This window comes from Oncorhynchus clarkii, chromosome 17 (assembly GCF_045791955.1).
Source record: "Oncorhynchus clarkii lewisi isolate Uvic-CL-2024 chromosome 17, UVic_Ocla_1.0, whole genome shotgun sequence".
Taxonomy (NCBI): Eukaryota; Metazoa; Chordata; class Actinopteri; order Salmoniformes; family Salmonidae; genus Oncorhynchus; species Oncorhynchus clarkii.
In genome coordinates this window covers 5,323,896-5,342,595 of record NC_092163.1, presented here as the reverse complement: position 1 = coordinate 5,342,595, position 18,700 = coordinate 5,323,896, and the positions used below count along the sequence as shown (strand labels likewise).

The following is an 18,700-nucleotide window of genomic DNA, read 5'->3' as shown; positions in this document are numbered from 1 at the left end:
TCCACCATCCAACTCACCATTATTAACCCTGTCCACCATCCATCTCACCATTATTAACCCTGTCCACCCTCCATCTCACCATTATTAACCCTGTCCACCCTCCATCTCACCATTATTAACCCTGTCCACCCTCCATCTCACCATTATTAACCCTGTCCACCCTCCATCTCACCATTATTAACCCTGTCCACCCTCCATCTCACCATTATTAACCCTGTCCACCCTCCAACTCACCATTATTAACCCTGTCCACCCTCCAACTTGGCTGCCATCAGAATATATGTTCTCTTCTTCTGTCCTTCTCTTGTCTGTAAACTGCAGTTCATATTTTACCTGTCAGTGAGACAGCCTTTGATATAGCCATGTCCTTCTCTTGTCTGTATACTGCAGTTCACGTTTTACCTGTCAGTGAGACAGCCTTTGATATAGCCATGTCCTTCTCTTGTCTGTATACTGCAGTTCACGTTTTACCTGTCAGTGAGACAGTCTTTGATATAGCCATGTGTATGAGTGTTAATGGAATTTATATATGTTTAAATTAATGATTAGAATATTCCACCCTGAAACCATGTAATTGTATGAAATTGATTAGAATCATAAAATTATTATTAATGGTGTGTGTGTAGTTTGTCAGTAAAAGCATAATTAATGATGTGTGTAGTTTTAGTCAGAATTAGAGTAAAACAATATATCTGTACAATATATCTTTATAGTATCTTAAAACACAGACTGTCTGAGCAAAATTCGGTGCCAACCTTGCTAGGGGCCTCTGAGAGATTTGGGAGGGCGGGGAGTACTTCTCAAGTCCCTCCTAATCTTGAGGGAGGACAGGGAGTGCTTCCCACAGTCTCCCTAATCTTGAGGGAGGACACGGGGTGCTTCCCATGGTCTCCCTAATCTTGAGGGAGGACAAGGAGTGCTTCCCACGGTCTCCCTAATCTTGAGGGAGGACACAGGGTGCTTCCTACGGACTCCCTAATCTTGAGGGAGGACACGGGGTGCTTCCCACGGTCTCCCTAATCTTTGTCGGCTGGGTGGGGATACAGTATGTGCGTATTATACCTACTGTCTGTGTGTGAATGTAAGTGCGTAAGTAGCCTGTATAATATGAATGGTTTTGTGCAACGGACTAGCGCTCTCGTGAATAAACATTTTGACTATCATAGCTGGGCCTCCGTCTGTTTCATTTAACCAGAATCTTACAAATTCTGGGTTGCAGACTGAGTAGTTTAATTAAAGTGGTTTATGAACATTGAGAACATAATTCTCGCAACAATGAGACAGCCTAACCAATCACAATAAAGCATTGATATAACCATGTTTGAAACAGCCTAACCAATCACAATAAAGCATTGATATAACCATGTTTATGAGACAGCCTAACCAATCACAATAAAGCATTGATATAACCATGTTTATGAGACAGCCTAACCAATCACAATAAAGCATTGATATAACCATGTTTATGAGACAGCCTAACCAATCACAATAAAGCATTGATATAACCATGTTTATGAGACAGCCTAACCAATCACAATAAAGCGTTGATATAACCATGTTTATGAGACAGCCTAACCAATCACAATAAAGCGTTGATATAACCATGTTTATGAGACAGCCTAATTTAATAAAGCGTTGATATAACCGTGTGTGTGTGTGTGAAGAAGGTTAATTGAATGTTTTAAAGTATGGGACAAGAGGTCTGCCCTTCTCGCTCCTCATTGTAAATGCATCTCTAACTGGTTCCATCTCCACTATATTGCAACAAAGAGCCAGGAGATGAGATGTTGCTAAACAACCAGTTTAGTAAATAAAGCTTAGAGCCAGGAGATTAGAGATGTTGCTAACAACCAGTTTAGTAAATAAAGCTTAGAGCCAGGAGATTAGAGATGCTGCTAAACAACCAGCTTAGTAAAACTTGGTTTGGATGAAAAGCTAAAACCATAAAACTATCCCTTTAAGACAAGTGATCATATTTGATTGTTCACTTTTCTGTCATCTTAGATTGTTTGTTTGTGTAGTTTGACATTTCTGGCCATTGGCTGATTTTTCTAACACTTCCAGTTACCATAAACATTTAAAAAACACTTGAGACTGTATCATGGCCTTCATGTCCATCCATCTAACACAGCAGACAGAAACTCTGGTGATCGCTAGGAAACCTTCAAGCAGCCCTTTATACAGTAGCTGTGTCCACAGGAAGTAGTCACTTCAGTAGCTTCAGACAGATGAACACCTGATCACAGGAAGTAGTCACTTCAGTAGCTTCAGACAGATGAACACCTGATCACAGGAAGTAGTCACTTCAGTAGCTTCAGACAGATGAACACCTGATCAAGTCCGAGGCCTCTGTTGATACACAAACTACCAGTCTGAGCAGTGACGTGTCAGCGGAAGTTATAACTGTTTATAACTGATTATTCTGAGGAATAGGAGCGGCTTCCACTTAACTCACCTGTATACTGTGAAAGGTAACTTCCTGTTTTTGTGGAACCCTATGGCTAAGGACAGAAAGTAATTGCATTGGGTTATAGAGTAAAAACATATATATATATATTTTTAAAGAAGATGCCTGAGGCTTCGTCCAGCAGGAAATATGTTGATCTGCGCTCGCTCTCTCTTCATGCATGGTGGTCATGTGACCAGGAAGCAGACACGAACAAGCCACAGTGTTCCATATTGCCGCTGTCAACGGAATCGAGGACCAACTGAACATAATAGATGGGAAAATAGAAGAGAATTACTAAAGCTATTGTTTCGGCTTGAGCAAAGAGGATGTAGGATTATCCCGACCAGGCTAAACTAGGATAGCTAGAAGAAGCCTAATCATCTCAACCATTATTATCCAGACGATTTTTTTTCTTCCAGCCTGTCTTGTTTCGATCAGTTTTGAGAATTGTGATGCGGCAAAAAATATTGCTATGCATTTTATAACCCTGGTTGTACGGACAGAATCTGCGTAGAGGAGAGAGTATTAGCTGTTACTTTAATTTAAAAAAATGTATGTACAAGGCAGGTCAAATAAGAACAAATTGTTGTTTATAATGACGGCCTGGTAAGAGGCAAAAGGCCTCTCAAAAGTGGTAAGAAGTAAGTGTGTAACGGATGTAAAACGGCTATAACTAACAGTTTAACTTTAGTCGCCCATATCCAGGCTCGAACCAGGGACCCTCTGCACTCATCAACAACAGTCACCCACGAAGCATCGTTATACCCATCGCTCCACAAAAGCCGCGGCCCTTGCAGAGCAAGGGGAACCACTGCTTCAAGGTCTCAGAGCAAGTGACGTCACCGATTGAAACGCTATTTAGCGCGCACCACCGCCACTTCACATCCGTTACATAAGGAAACAAATATCTGGTTATTTTGTTATGACATATTGTTTGGCAGAATAAACACGGTGTAGTGAATATTTTCCAAAATTGCGTTACCCACTCCAGTCAGCAGATGGCGATGTGAGTCTTTCAAGTATTTTTTCTTGCGTGACGTATAATCTAGTGGACGGAGCGGGAAGCTTTTTCAACAGCAAGACGGACTCGTTAGCTTGCTAGCAAATATACAAACCAAAACATCGGAGCTCTTTTCACAATTTTGTGTATATTAGGGTTTTAAGCACGCAGTCTGTCTGCTTACTAGTTATTAAATGTCAAAAGTATGTTGTTAGCTAACGTGTTAAGATAGCCTAGCACTACGCTAGTCGCTAATGCTAATTAACTAGCTAGCCAACTAACATCCACCACCATCAGCTCAATAAGCTACTCGACCCCTATTAAAGAAGAGGTCTGCTGGTCGGAAAAAGAAGCTCTGGGGCTGAACATTATCATGAAAGAGGAAGAGGAGGATGATATCACCGTGAAAGGCGAGGATCCGGAGATGACTGTCACAGGGGAAGGGGAGGAAGAAGCTGTGTTAGTGAAGGAGGAGGGGGAGATGACTGTCACAGTGAAAGGGGAGGAAGAAGCTGTGTTAGTGAAGGAGGAAGAGGAGGGGGAGATGACTGTCACAGTGAAAGGGGAGGAAGAAGCTGTGTTAGTGAAGGAGGAAGAGGAGGGGGAGATGACTGTCACAGTGAAAGGGGAGGAAGAAGCTGTGTTAGTGAAGGAGGAGGGGGAGATGACTGTCACATGGAAAGGGGAGGAAGAAGCTGTGTTGGTGAAGGAGGAAGAGGAGGGGGAGATGACTGTCACATGGAAAGGAGAGGAAGAAGCTGTGTTGGTGAAGGAGGAAGAGGACGTTTTTAGAGTGAAAGAGGAGGAAGAAAAGGAAGATATGACTGTCACTGTGAAAGAGGAGGAGAAGAAGGGTGAAGAGGAGGACACTGGAGATCTGATTAACACCAGTGAGAACTGTCTTAAAAACAGTGGCACAAACTCTGCAGTTGTTAAAAAAATCGTGTTTTTTAAGGGTTATTGTACTGAAGTTCTACACTTGAATAATTGATTCTGTATTGTAGGAATTGTTAAAGCTACAAAGACAGAGGGCCATCACCAAAACGTTAACGTTGAAAAACAGCATTGCTTTAGGGAGAGAAGGAAACGCCCAGATTGGAGAAAATGTCTTATGTCTGTAGTATTTGAGTTAGGCCTATATGGTTAGACAGACCGATCCGATTGAAATCTCTGGCGTTATTAGGTCCGTATTATTTGAGTTAGGCCTATAAAGGTAAGACAGGCCGATCCGATTGAAATCTCTATGGCGTTATTGAATTGAAAAAACTCAACCCTGTGGATTATTGTGAAATGGCTAGCTAGTTAGCTGGGTGTGCGCTAATAGTGTTTCAAACGTCACTCGCTCTGAGATTTGGAGTAGTTGTTCCCCTTGCAAGGGCCGCGGCTTTTGTGGAGCGATGGGTAACGCTGCTTCGAGTGTGGCTGTTGTCGATGTGTTCCTGGTTCGAGCCCAGGTAGGGGCGAGGAGAGGGACGGAAGCTATACTGTTACACAGGCAATACTAGAGTGCCTATAAGAACATCCAATAGTCAAAGGTATATGAAATACAAATGGTATAGAGAGAAATAGTTCTATAAATACTATATTAACTCCAACCGAAAACCTCTTACCTTGAAATATTGAAGTCTCATGTTAAAAGGAACCACCAGCTTTCATATGTTCTCATGTTCTGTGCAAGGAACTCAAACGTTAGCTTTTTAAATGGCACATATTGCCATTTATTTACTTCTCCGACACTTTGTTTTTGCATTATTTAAACCAAATTGAACATGTTTCATCATTTATTTGAGGCTAAATTGATTTTTATTGATGTATTATATTAAGTTAAATAAGTGTTCATTCAGTATTGTTGTAATTGTCATTATTAGAAAAACAAACAAAAAAATAGTCCAATTAATCGCTCTAATAATCGGTATCAGCGTTGAAAAATCATAATCGGTCGAACTCTACTCTCTCTCTCTACTCTACTATTTAAACCAGTACAGAGTTAATGTGGAGGCTATATACAGGGGGTACCAGTACATAGTCAATGTGGAAACTATATACAGGGGGTACCAGTACATAGTCAATGTGGAGGCAATATACAGGAGGTACCAGTACAGAGTTAATGTGGAGACTATATACAGGAGATACCAGTACAGAGTCAATGTGGAGGCAATATACAGGAGGTACCAGTACAGAGTTAATGTGGAGGCAATATACAGGAGGTACCAGTACAGAGTTAATGTGGAGACTATATACAGGAGATACCAGTACAGAGTTAATGTGGAGGCTATATACAGGGGGTACCAGTACAGAGTCAATGTGGAGGCTATATACAGGGGGTACCAGTACAGAGTTAATGTGGAGGCTATATACAGGGGGTACCAGTACAGAGTCAATGTGGAGGCTATATACAGGGGGTACCAGTACAGAGTCAATGTGGAGGCTATATACAGGGGGTACCAGTACAGAGTCAATGTGGAGGCTATATACAGGAGGTACCAGTACAGAGTCAATGTGGAGGTTATATACAGGGGGTACCGGTACAGAGTCAATGTGGAGGCTATATACAGGGGGTACCAGTACAGAGTCAATGTGGAGACTATATACAGGGGGTACCAGTACAGAGTCAATGTGGAGGCTATATACAGGAGGTACCAGTACAGAGTCAATGTGGAGGCTATATACAGGGGGTACCAGTACAGAGTCAATGTGGAGGCTATATACAGGGGGTACCAGTACAGAGTCAATGTGGAGGCTATATACAGGAGGTACCAGTACAGAGTCAATGTGGAGGCTGTATACAGGGGGTACCAGTACAGAGTCAATGTGGAGGCTATATACAGGAGGTACCAGTACAGAGTCAATGTGGAGGCTATATACAGGAGGTACCAGTACAGAGTCAATGTGGAGGCTATTTGTTTTTGCATTATTTAAACCAAATTGAACATGTTTCATTATTTATTTGAGGCTAAATTGATTTTTATTGATGTATTATATTAAGTGAAAATAAAAGTGCTCATTCAGTATTGTTGTAATTGTCATTATTACAAATTAATTTAAAAAATCGGCCGATTAATCGGTATCGGTCTTTTTGGTCCTCCAATAATCGGTATTGGCGTTGAAAAATCATAATCGGTCGACCTCTAGTTGAAACAGTCCTTTATAGTGTGTTGATGATAATAATCCACAGGGTTGAAACAGTCCTTTATAGTGTATTGATGATAAAATCCACAGGGTTGAAACAGTCCTTAACCTCTCTGGGATCGTTCTGGACGCTAGCGTCCCACCTCGCCAACAGCCAGTGAAATTGCAGGGCGCCAAATTCAAACAACAGAAATCTATTTTTTTTAATTCCTCAAACATACAAGTATTATCCACCATTTTAAAGATACACTTCTCGTTAATCTTCTTGTTAAATTGTAGGCCCTGTTCAGAGATATTAATGCCTCTTGTAAGACCCTATGATTGTTCACACAGGAGAGAGACATGACTATTGTGGATCCTCTGGGGAGCCTCAACAACATCCTATTGCTGACGAGGCAGAGAAGAGTCTCTCCAGATCAGAACACCAGATGGTACAGCTTGGTCTGGTCTAGCATACAGCTTGGTCTGGTCTAGCATACAGCTTGCTCTATCGGGGGCTGGGTTTATGTAAAGAACTTTATGACAACAGTGACATCAGCATCCATAATGATATGTGTCTGTGTCCCCTCTTTATGGTTACTAGGACAATGCTAGCCCTTCCTCCCTCCCGGAGTCCCCGCGTCGTGCCTCTCCCGGTAGCACCTTACTGCTGGGTATGAAGAGGTTGTCTGTGCTGCTGGTGGACTGCAGGAAAACAACGGGGCTGAGTGGAACTGTGAGAGGAGGAGAAGAGAAGAAAGGATCAGATTTGACACATCAAAGTAAGTGCTGTAGTTTAGTTTGAACAAATACAATAGATCTGCCCACCGGTATCTGTTACCAGGACAACCAGCAGAGTTGTGTTAGTTGACAGGAAGATAGACTGGTGGATATGGATGTTATGAATATCATAACACTGAAAAAGGATTCTGCCAATGAAAAGAGAGAAACCAATTGACCATATAAATCCTTGATGAAAGTTAGCTTTGGAGAGAAAGTTTCAAGATGATCCAATGTAAGGTGCTTGTTTTACAAAAACTTTTCCTTAAAACATTATGGATGTTACATTGCCTGTCCCAGTCAACCCCCCCTTTCTTTACTAGACTGTAGAACAGGCAAACTAAACTCCAGACACTTCAATGTGGTCTGTATTGCTTCTGATCTACAAATATATTATTCTAAGCTACTGGTCAAAAGCTTTAGAACACCTACTCATTCAAGGGTTTTTCTTTATTTGGACTTTTCTATTGTAGAATAATAATAGTGAAGACATCAAAACGATTAAAAAACACATGGAATTCAAACAACAGAAATATAAATATTTAACAGTCATATAAATACAAGTGTAATACATCAAAATAGTGCTTAACTTCTTGTTAATCCAGCCCCGGTGTCAGTTTACAAAAAAAGACTTTACGGCGAAAGCAAACCATGCGATTATCTGAGGATAGCGCCCCGCATACAAAAACATGAAACCCAGATTTCAAGCAGGCAGTTGCGACACGATAGTCAGAAATAGCGATATAATATAGTGTATAATAATAATAATAATATAATATATAGCCTTACCTTTGAGGATCTTCTTCTGTTGGCACTCCAAAAGGTCCCAGATACATCACAAATGGTAATTTTGTTCGATAAAGTCCTTCTTTATATCCATAAAAACTCAGTTCAGCTGGCACCCTTCAGTCAATAATCCACCGATTTCCCTTCATCAAAATGCATACAAATGAATGAACCCCAAACGTTACTCATAAACTTATCCAAACAAGTCAAACAACATTTATAATTAAACCTTAGATACCCTAATAAGTAAATAATCTATAAAAATTTAAGACAGGGAATAGTTATTGTCTTTACCTGAGACAAACAAAAAGAACGCGCTCTCTTGGCCATGCGCTTGGAATCACTACAATTAGCGAGCCACTTAGAAAAATCACAACTTCCACAGGGTTGAAACAGTCCTTTATAGTGTGTTGATGATAATAATCCACAGGGTTGAAACAGTCCTTTATAGTGTGTTGTTGATAATCCACAGGGTTGAAACAGTCCTTTATAGTGTGTTGATGATAATAATCCACAGGGTTGAAACAGTCCTTTATAGTGTGTTTTTTAAATTTTTTATTTTACCTTTATTTAACTAGGCAAGTCAGTTAAGGACAAATTCTTATTTTCAATGACGGCCTAGGAACAGTTGGTTAACTGCCTGTTCAGGGGCAGAAAGACAGATTTGTATCTTGTCAGCTCAGGGGGTTTGAACTTGCAACCTTTCGGTTACTAGTCCAACGCTCTAACCACTAGGCTACCCTGCCGCCCCTCCACTCTAACCACTAGGCTACCCTGCCGTCCCTCCACTCTAACCACTAGGCTACCCTGCTGTGTTGATGATAATCCACAGGTTTGAAACAGTCCTTTATAGTGTATTGATAATAATGTTAGGCTAGTAGCCATGGGTTAATGATGTCCCTCTGTTCCAAACCAAATGTTAGGCTAGAAGCCATGGGTTAATGATGTCCCTCTGTTCCAAACCAAATGTTAGGCTAGTAGCCATGGGTTAATGATGTCCCTCTGTTCCAAACCAAATGTTAGGCTAGAAGCCATGGGTTAATGATGTCCCTCTGTTCCAAACCAAATGTTAGGCTAGTAGCCATGGGTTAATGATGTCCCTCTGTTCCAAACCAAATGTTAGGCTAGTAGCCATGGGTTAATGATGTCCCTCTGTTCCAAACCAAATGGTAGACTAGTAACCATGGGTTAATGATGACCGTATGCTTATATGCTTTTCTTCCAGTGGAGATTAGTTTATAAATTACCTGGCTGGGCTGTGGGACAGTGGAGATTAGTTTATACATGGCCTGGCTGGGCTGTGGGACAGTGGAGATTAGTTTATAAATGGCCTGGCTGGGCTGTGGGACAGTGGAGATTAGTTTATTAATGGCCTGGCTGGGCTGTGGGACAGTGGAGATTAGTTTATAAATGGCCTGGCAGGGCTGTGGAGATTAGTTTATAAATGGCCTGGCTGGGCTGTGGGGCAGTGGAGATTAGTTTATAAATGGCCTGGCTGGGCTGTGGGGCAGTGGAGATTAGTTTATGAATGGCCTGGCTGGGCTGTGGGGCAGTGGAGATTAGTTTATAAATGGCCTGGCTGGGCTGTGGGACAGTGGAGATTAGTTTATGAATGGCCTGGCTGGGCTGTGGGACAGTGGAGATTAGTTTATACATGGCCTGGCTGGGCTGTGGGACAGTGGAGATTAGTTTATAAATGGCCTGGCTGGGCTGTGGGACAGTGGAGATTAGTTTATACATGGCCTGGCTGGGCTGTGGGACAGTGGAGATTAGTTTATACATGGCCTGGCTGGGCTGTGGGACAGTGGAGATTAGTTTATACATGGCCTGGCTGGGCTGTGGGACAGTGGAGATTAGTTTATAAATGGCCTGGCTGGGCTGTGGGACAGTGGAGATTAGTTTATACATGGCCTGGCTGGGCTGTGGGATAGTGGAGATTAGTTTATACATGGCCTGGCTGGGCTGTGGGACAGTGGAGATTAGTTTATAAATGGCCTGGCTGGGCTGTGGGACAGTGGAGATTAGTTTATAAATGGCCTGGCTGGGCTGTGGGGCAGTGGATCTTTTGGGATAATTCAAATGGAACTTTTAACATGTATTACCAGTGGATTATTGCAAATGTGTATCAACCAATCAGCATTCAGGATCCATTCAGGATCCAAACTACTTATTTTCTAATGAGGAATCGAGACTTGATTAAACCACATAAGACATTTTTATCATGTGTAGGTTTCATTCATTCTGTTTTAACCAAATACTATGTTTGTCTTTGACAGGAGAGAGGCCAGACTCTCGCTCTGACACTAGGAAGAGTCCTACGGGGGAATCGGCCCCAGTGACATCCAAACCAGCAAGACCCCACCACTGTTCCCAGTGTGGAAAGAGATTTATCCGGTTAGGGCACCTGAAACAACATAAGAGAACACATACAGGGGAGAAGCCTTATCACTGCTCCCAGTGTGGAAAGGGTTTTGGACAGTCAGGTGATCTAAAAGTGCATGAAAGAATACACACTGGAGAGAAGCCGTATCAATGCTCACAGTGTGAAAATAAATTTTTCTCATCAGGGGACCTGAAATCATATGAGAAAACACACTTAGTAGAGAGGCCTTTCCAATGCTCTCAGTGTGGAAAGGGATTTATCCAGTCATCGCATCTGAAAGAGCATGAAAGAATACACACAGGAGAGAAGCCATTCCAATGCTCCCAGTGTGGAAAGAGTTTTACCCAGAGAGGGAAGCTGACAAATCATGAAAGAAGACATACAGGTGAGAAGCCTCATCGCTGCTCTCAGTGTGGAAAGGGTTTTGGACAGTCAGGGCATTTAAAAGTGCATGAAAGAACACACACTGGAGAGAAGCCATATCAATGCTCCCAGTGTGAAAATACATTTTTGTCATCAGGGTACCTGAAATCACATGAGAAAACACACTTAGTAGAGAGGCCTTTCCAATGCTCTCAGTGTGGAAAGGGATTTATCCAGTCATCGCATCTGAAAGACCATGAAAGAATACACACAGGAGAGAAGCCATTCCAATGCTCCCAGTGTGGAAAGAGTTTTACCCAGAGAGGGAAGCTGAAAGATCATGAAAGAACACATACAGGGGAGAAGCCTCATCACTGCTCTCAGTGTGGAAAGAGTTTTGGACAGTCAGGGCATTTAAAAGTGCATGAAAGAACACACACTGGAGAGAAACCGTATCAATGCTCTAAGTGTGAAAATAAATTTTTCTCATCAGGGGATCTGAAATCACATGAGAGAACACACTTAGTAGAGAGGCCTTTCCAATGCTCTCAGTGTGGAAAGGGATATATTCACTCATGGCATCTGAAAGAGCATATGAGAATACACACGAGAACAACCATTCCAGTGCTCTGTGTGGAAAGGGGTTTAACTGGGTAGTGAGCCTGAAAACGCATAAAATGACACACTCAGGAGAGAAGCCTCACCTCTGTTCCCAGTGTGGAAAGGGTTTTGTGCAGTTAGTGCACCTAAAAACACACGAGAGGACACACACATGAGTGTAGCCTCACCTTTGCTCCCAGTGTAGAAAGGGGTTTTCTTCAGTTAAGGGGCCTGAAAGAAAATGAGAGACGCACACGGGGGTAGAAGACACCTTTGGAGCAGGGCTTCATTCATTTCAAAACCAGTGTTTACAGATAATTATTACATGACCTAGATATGAAAAAACACCCAGTTGAATAATGGAATGTATTTGCAAATTCTTCAACTACATATCATATTAAGAATTTGAAAGACCGTACAATAATAAATATTACAATGATTTGGATGTATTTAAAATAGTTGTGAATGTACTTAGTATTTAAAATAGTTGTGAATGTACTTAGTATTTAAAATAGTTGTGAAAGTACTTAGTATTTAAAATAGTTGTGAAAGTACTTAGTATTTAAAATAGTTGTGAAAGTACTTAGTATTTAAAATAGAAAAAGTACCAAACAGCTTCACATGTACAGGTCTTATTTCACTGTTCAATCACAATATACAGCCCATACTCTACATTGGTGTCCCATCTGGTGTGGCTTCATCTGCTCATCTGCTTCTTTCAGATTTTTGACAAGCTTTCCATTGTACCTGGTAGAGCAATTGGTGAGATGTTTAGTCAGTTCTCTTATTTTTATTTTATTTTACCTTTAATTAACTAGGCAAGTCAGTTAAAGAACAAATTCACTGTACCTGATTTGTACCTTGTCAGCTCGGGGGTTTGAACTTGCAACTTTCCCGGTTACTAGTCCAACGCTCTAACCACTAGGCTACCCTGCCGTTCCTACACTCTAACCACTAGGCTACCCTGCCGCCCCTACACTCTAGCCACTAGGCTACCCTGCCGCCCCTACACTCTAACCACTAGGCTACCCTGCCTCCCCACCCCTCTGATGTATGGAAGGATGTAGCTGTGCTGTGATGATTTCGAATCCTTGCACACAATCTGTGGCAAGCATGTAGGAGCAGTATAGACCTAGTCTGTTCATTATATACATTGCATTGTTATACTATGTAGGAGCAGTATAGATCCAGCTGCATATTGTGAGATGATCTGTTTGATTTATATCCTAAATGCAGATGTGTAGTATAGTAGCCTGTTTTAAAAACTTGCTCATTAAAAATCTGTTCTGATCAACACATGCTTCTCTTTTGTACGTATCCATATAGTTTTTTAAATAAAAATACATGAAAAATAAAGAGTTTTGTCTGAAAATAAAATAAAGATTTTTTACCACGTTCACGTGCTAGTCGGAACTAGGAAACTTGCGTTCAACTAATCAGCAAGTCAGGAATGTTTGAGTTTCCTAGTTCAGCGCATTACCAACTTCAGTCGGTAGTAAATGGTGTGGCCAGTGTGACGTATAATCTAGTGGACGGGACGCTTCCTCAACAACAGCTAGTCGGTTACCTCGGTAACCAACATAGCCGAAACATTGAAGCTCTTAACCTTTTACTGCAAAGGGGGCTAAATCAGGGTCACACAGAGTGATTCTTGGTCGTCTCAAAACAAATACACTTTTAAATAAAAGTATACGTCTCACATACATGGTTTATGGGCAACAACAAAAAAAGAAGACACGTTTTGGGTTTGTTTATTACACTCTATATACATCACAGAAGAAAATATAACAAAACTGTTTGACATAGAAACACCAGATTTTTGTCGGGATGTTTGAATGAGCCTTTATTTACAATGAAATTCTGAAATACATTTAAATAAATAAATAATTGCAGCATAAATGACTACAGGAAATGGCTACCGCGCTTTCTGCGTATATTTACCGCTGTGTTTTAAACGCACTTCTCTCGGATATGGCTGGTTGTCCCATTTAATGTCATATTTACTTTGCTAGTTGCTAGCTGGCTTGCTTTGGGAGCGAGACACTAGACTATCAAAGATATTTATAACTAGCAACCCACTGGGCACAGACGTCAATTCAACGTCTATTCCACTTTGGTTCAATTGTAATTTCGTATGATATGTTACGAATTTCTATTTGTTGTGGCTAACATTAGCTAGGCTAGTGGTTGGGTTTATGGGGTTAGGGTTGGGGTTAAGATTCCTAACAGGGTTGATACCTAACAGGGTTGATTCCTAACAGGGTTTATTCATAATGTACAAATCCCTATCCAGCCATTTGAGGAAATTAATATCTGTAAGAGAACTGGTTATTTAACAATTATTATTTAACAATTATTTTTTTACGTTGTTTTCCAGAATATTGTTTTTGTTCAACTGTGTTACTCACTCCAGCCAGCAGGTGACGATGAGTCTTTCAGGTGATGCCTCTTCCGTGACGTATAATGTAGTGGACGGGATGTTTTTTCGACAACCGCAATTCATCCACCTCGGTAGAGTGCTAGCCAACATAAAACTAAAACATTGAAGCCTTTTGGCCATTTTTTTGTATATTAACCTCAGTGTTTTAAACACACTGTCTGCGTATTTACAAATTACTCTATTTAATTTACTATTTACGTTGTTAGCTCTCTAGCTAAGTAACATTAGGCTAATGCTAACTAGCTTTCTAACATCCTCGACCATGAGTTCACTAAGCTACTCCCTCCCTGCTAAAGAAGAGGAGAAAGAAGCCCCCGTGAAAGAGGAGAAGGAAGAGGAGGCTGTCACAGTTAAACAAGAAGTAGAGGATGAGGCTGTTACAGTGAAAGAGGAAGAAGTTACGGTGAAAGAAGAGGAAGAATCTTTAAGAGTGAAAGAGGGAATGAAGGAGGAGGGGGAGATTACTGTCACATTGGAGGAGACTGGAGATCTGATTAACACCAGTAAGTGCTGTTTTAAAAACAGTGGAACAAACTCTGTAGTTATTTTAACAATTGAACTAATGTGCAGTGTTAAAGACTGCCGTCAAGTGCTTCGTGCTTCTACACCTGCATTGCTTGCTGTTTGGGGTTTTATGCTGGGTTTCTGTACAGCACTTTGAGATATCAGCTGATGTAAGACGAGCTATATAAATACATTTGATTTGGTCAAATGAGCCGTAATTCGCAAAAGGCGGTCAAGTCACCCATCTGTTTCTGCCTGAATTTTCTTTTAAGTGGATAGACGACACTTTACGGTAGCGCGTGTTTTCTGTGAGGGGAAACTGAGTCGGGGGTTCTCTAATGCGCAGATAGAAACGACAGCTACAAATTATTCCAAGCAAACAGTTTCACGTGCGCGTATTCAATCTTCCATAATCAAAAAGATACCAAATCGTTTAGTTCATTTTCGCACCTTTTTATTTTTTTACTGTTACCTTTATTTGACTAGACATGTCAGTTAATAAGAACAAAATGCTATTTTCAATGGCGGCCTAGGAACAGTGGGTTCAACAACAACTGCCTTGTTCAGGGGCAGAACGACAGATGTTTTACCTTGTCAGCTCAGGGATTTGATCTTGCAACCTTTCGGCTACTGGTCCAATGATCTATCCGCCCCACTGGGCTACCTGCCGACCTTAACAAAAATTAATTTGGTATCAGGGGTAGAGTGAGTCTGCTTCATCAAGTACTGAGTTAAGGGTCTGAATACTTATGTAAATCAGTTCCAGATTTATTTATTTTTATACATTTGCCAAAATGTATACAAACCTGTTTTCGCTTTGTCATTGTGGGATATTGTGTGTAGAATAAAAATCGGAGTAAAATAAATGTAATCCTTTTTAGAACAAGAATGTAATGTAACAAAATGTGGAAAAAGTCAAGGGGTCTGTATAAACGAGTGCAAAATATCCAATCAGAAATTATTATTTTCTCTGTTGAACATTGGATGATCTGGGCCAATAGCTGAAGTCTATTTTTATAGTGGACACTCGGGTGTCTTATTGCTCACATGTTCTATTTTCTCTCCATTTGATCCAGTGTTGAGGCTCAGCGGAGTGGATGTGTTGTTTCCTACCTTCACCACCTGGGGGCGGTGATACGACTTGGTCTATTAAGACACTCAGTTTAATGCCGGTTAGATTTCTCGTGCCGCGCTATTTCATGATCAAACAATAGATACATCTAACATTGTTCTAGGCATTATCAGAAAGTTAGACGTTGTTTCTGAATAACCTAAAACATGGGAACCCTCAAGTAATAATGAGAGAGAGAAGGAACAATAGCAAGATATAAAAATCGCATGAGAAATTTGAACAAACCTTTATAACAAAGCATTATCAAGACAGAAATTATGCATGCAAGCCCCGCCCCCCAATTGGAACCAAACGACCAAAAAATAACCTATTAATTTAAATATCATAACAGCATTAAGACAAAATTCAAGTTATGACGAGTATTTTCCAAACTGTTCTAATGAAGTGTTTAAAATCCTAATGTTGCAGCTTTTTAAATGTGAATAATTTTGGAATAGTCTGATTCTATGCTATTTGTCAATCATATATATATATTCGGAATGCCAAATCTCACAGGAAGTGAGATTGAGAAAACAATACCAAGATGGAAAAATTCAATGAGGAGTGAAAGGCAAAGGCGTCGTTGTCCTAGGTCTATTAGATAACCACATCGGGCTACTACACAGCTCATTACTACCACAGATAACCACATAGGGCTACCACACAGCTCATTACTACCACAGATAACCAGATAGGGCTACTACACAGCTCATTACTACCACAGATAACCACATAGGGCTACTACACAGCTCATTACTACCACAGATAACCACATAGGGCTACTACACAGCTCATTACTACCACAGTTAAAACCTTTTTCACACTTGGAGCAGTGGTATGGCTTTTCTCCTGTATGTATTCTCTCATGTGTTTTCAGGTCCCCTAACTGGTTAAAACCCTTTCCACAGTGGGAGCAGTGGTGTCGTCTTGCTGGTTTGGACGTCTCTGGTTCCTCTGAGTCTGGTCTTTCTCCTGCAAAATACATAGTGTTTATTTAAATAGAGACCTGAATGAAACCTCCACAACTATCTTGCGAGGAGGTTGAATTCAAATCAGATCCCTCAATATTATTATTTGACCCTGCTGGTCATCTATGATCGTTTGAACATCTTGGCCATGTAGTGTTATAATCTCCACCTGGCACAGCCAGAAGAGGACTGGCCACCCCTCAGAGCCTGGTTCCTCTCTAGGTTTCTTCCTAGATTCCGGCCTTTCTAGGGAGTTCTTCTACATCTGCATTGCTTGCTGTTTGGGGTTTTAGGCTGGGTTTCTGTACAGCATTTTGTGACATCGGCTGATGTAAAAAGGGCTTTATAAATACATGTGATTAAATAACCCGAGGCCAGATTACAACAAAAAATCTAATTTAAAAGAATCTTGGTGTCATTTGAATAAGTAGGAGTCATTTTTTTTTCTTCCAAAAGCTGAAGGTTGACTGAAAATGACTTGCATTGCTACAGGAAGGACGAGAGGAATCATGGCATTGACAAACTATATTTGGTGGAGCCAAATCTTTTAGCCCATTCCAACTCTAGTGGAGCTGTGGCAGTAATGAGCTGTGTAGTAGTAGCCTGTATTCTGGTTATCTGTGGTAGTAATGAGCTGTGTAGTAGCCCTATCTGATTATCTGTGGTAGTAATGAGCTGTGTAGTAGCCCTATCTGATTATCTGTGGTAGTAATGAGCTGTGTAGTAGCCAAGGTCTATATGGTTATCTGTGGCAGTAATGAGCTGTGTAGTAGCCCTATCTGGTTAACCAGTTAGGAAACTTGAAGCGGCATGAGAGAATACATACAGGAGAAAAGCCATACCACTGCTCCCACTGTGGAAAGGGTTTTAACCAGTTGTGGGACCTGAAAGGCCACAAGACTTTGCACACAGCGGAGAAGCCTTATCACTGCTCCCTTTGCGGAAAGAGTTTTACAGTGTTAGGGAGCTTGAAAACACATGAGATAAATCACACACGGGAGAAGCCTTACCACTGCTCCCAGTGTGAAAACAGTTTTACCGAGTTAGGGAGCCTGAAAATACACGAGAGAATACACACAGGAGAGAAGCCTTACTACTGCTCCCAGTGTGGAAAGAGATTTACCCAGTTAGGAAGTCTGAAAGAGCATAAGATACTGCATACAAGGGAGAAGCCTTACCCCTGCTCCCTTTGTGTAAAGAGATTTTCCTCATCAGGGTGCCTGAAAAGACATGAGAGGACACACACATGCGATAAACCTTTCCAATGCTCCCAGTGTGGAAAGAGTTTTTCCTTGTTAGCGAGCCTGAAAAGACATGAGAGGACACACACAGGAAATAAGACTCATCACTGCCCCCAGTGTGGAAAGAGTTTTAACCTTAAAGAATACCTGAAAGTGCATGAGATAATACACACAGGGGAGAAGCTAGAGAAGCATTTCCACTGCTCCCAGTGTGGAAAGAGTTTTTCCTTGTTAGCGAGCCTGAAAAGACATGAGAGGACACACACAGGAAATAAGCCTCATCACTGCTCCCAGTGTGGAAAGAGTTTTAAGCTGAAAGGACAACTGAACCAGCATGAGAGAATACACACAGGGGAGAAGCCATACCACTGCTCCCAATGTGAAAAGAGTTTTGCCTGGTTAGGGGACCTGAGAAGACATGAGAGGACGCACACGGGAGAGAAGCCTCATCACTGCTCCCAGTGTGGAAAGAGTTTTACCCAGTTAAGACACATGAAAAGACATGAGATAATACACACAGGAGATACGAACGTAGGCTGAACAGTGGGACATAGGACAGATGTAGGCTGAACAGTAGGACATAGGACAGGTGTAGGCTGAACAGTGGAACAGAGGACAGATGAAGGCCCAATTAATGATGGGTCAGTAGTCCCCAGACACTCCGAATGTGTCTCGACTTTCAGTTTTTTTCCTCCTGCATGTATTATAAAGGATTGTGTTTGTGGATGTGTTTTCGCGGTGAGGGTTTGGTTTGTGCCCTAGCACAGCTGATTCAAATAACCAACTCATCATCAAGCTTTTCTTATTTGAATGGGCTGTGTAGTGTTAGAGGACCTGAACGAATACAGAGGTTTTGTTCTGGCTGTTGTTTTTGACTGAGAATTGTTCTGACTTTTCTCTTTTCCTTTAAGTTGTTGAAATGTTTCCCGGAATCACTGACCTTCACATCTTAAAGTAATGATGGACT

At 41.3% G+C, this 18,700-nt stretch overlaps 1 protein-coding gene across 1 annotated transcript; it reads left to right on the top strand.

Annotated features, from left to right (window-relative positions):
* The first annotated feature begins 3,447 nt into the window (after nt 1-3,447).
* On the top strand, nt 3,448-18,273 carry LOC139370287 (zinc finger protein 431-like). Its single transcript, XM_071109678.1, has 5 exons — nt 3,448-3,455; nt 3,747-4,339; nt 10,400-11,430; nt 17,524-17,636; nt 17,982-18,273. Exons 1-5 carry the CDS (start codon nt 3,448-3,450, stop codon nt 18,271-18,273), a joined length of 2,037 nt encoding a protein of 678 aa, XP_070965779.1.
* The last annotated feature ends 427 nt before the right edge of the window (nt 18,274-18,700 follow it).

What these genes read in the sequence shown, in the direction of transcription:
- LOC139370287 (XM_071109678.1), top strand. An exon ending in TGGAGATCTGATTAACACCA is followed by an intron (nt 4,340 to 10,399) that starts GTGAGAACTGTC and finishes TGTCTTTGACAG; the next exon opens with GAGAGAGGCCAGACTCTCGC. An exon ending in AATGCTCTCAGTGTGGAAAG is followed by an intron (nt 11,431 to 17,523) that starts GGATATATTCAC and finishes CAGTGTGAAAAC; the next exon opens with AGTTTTACCGAGTTAGGGAG.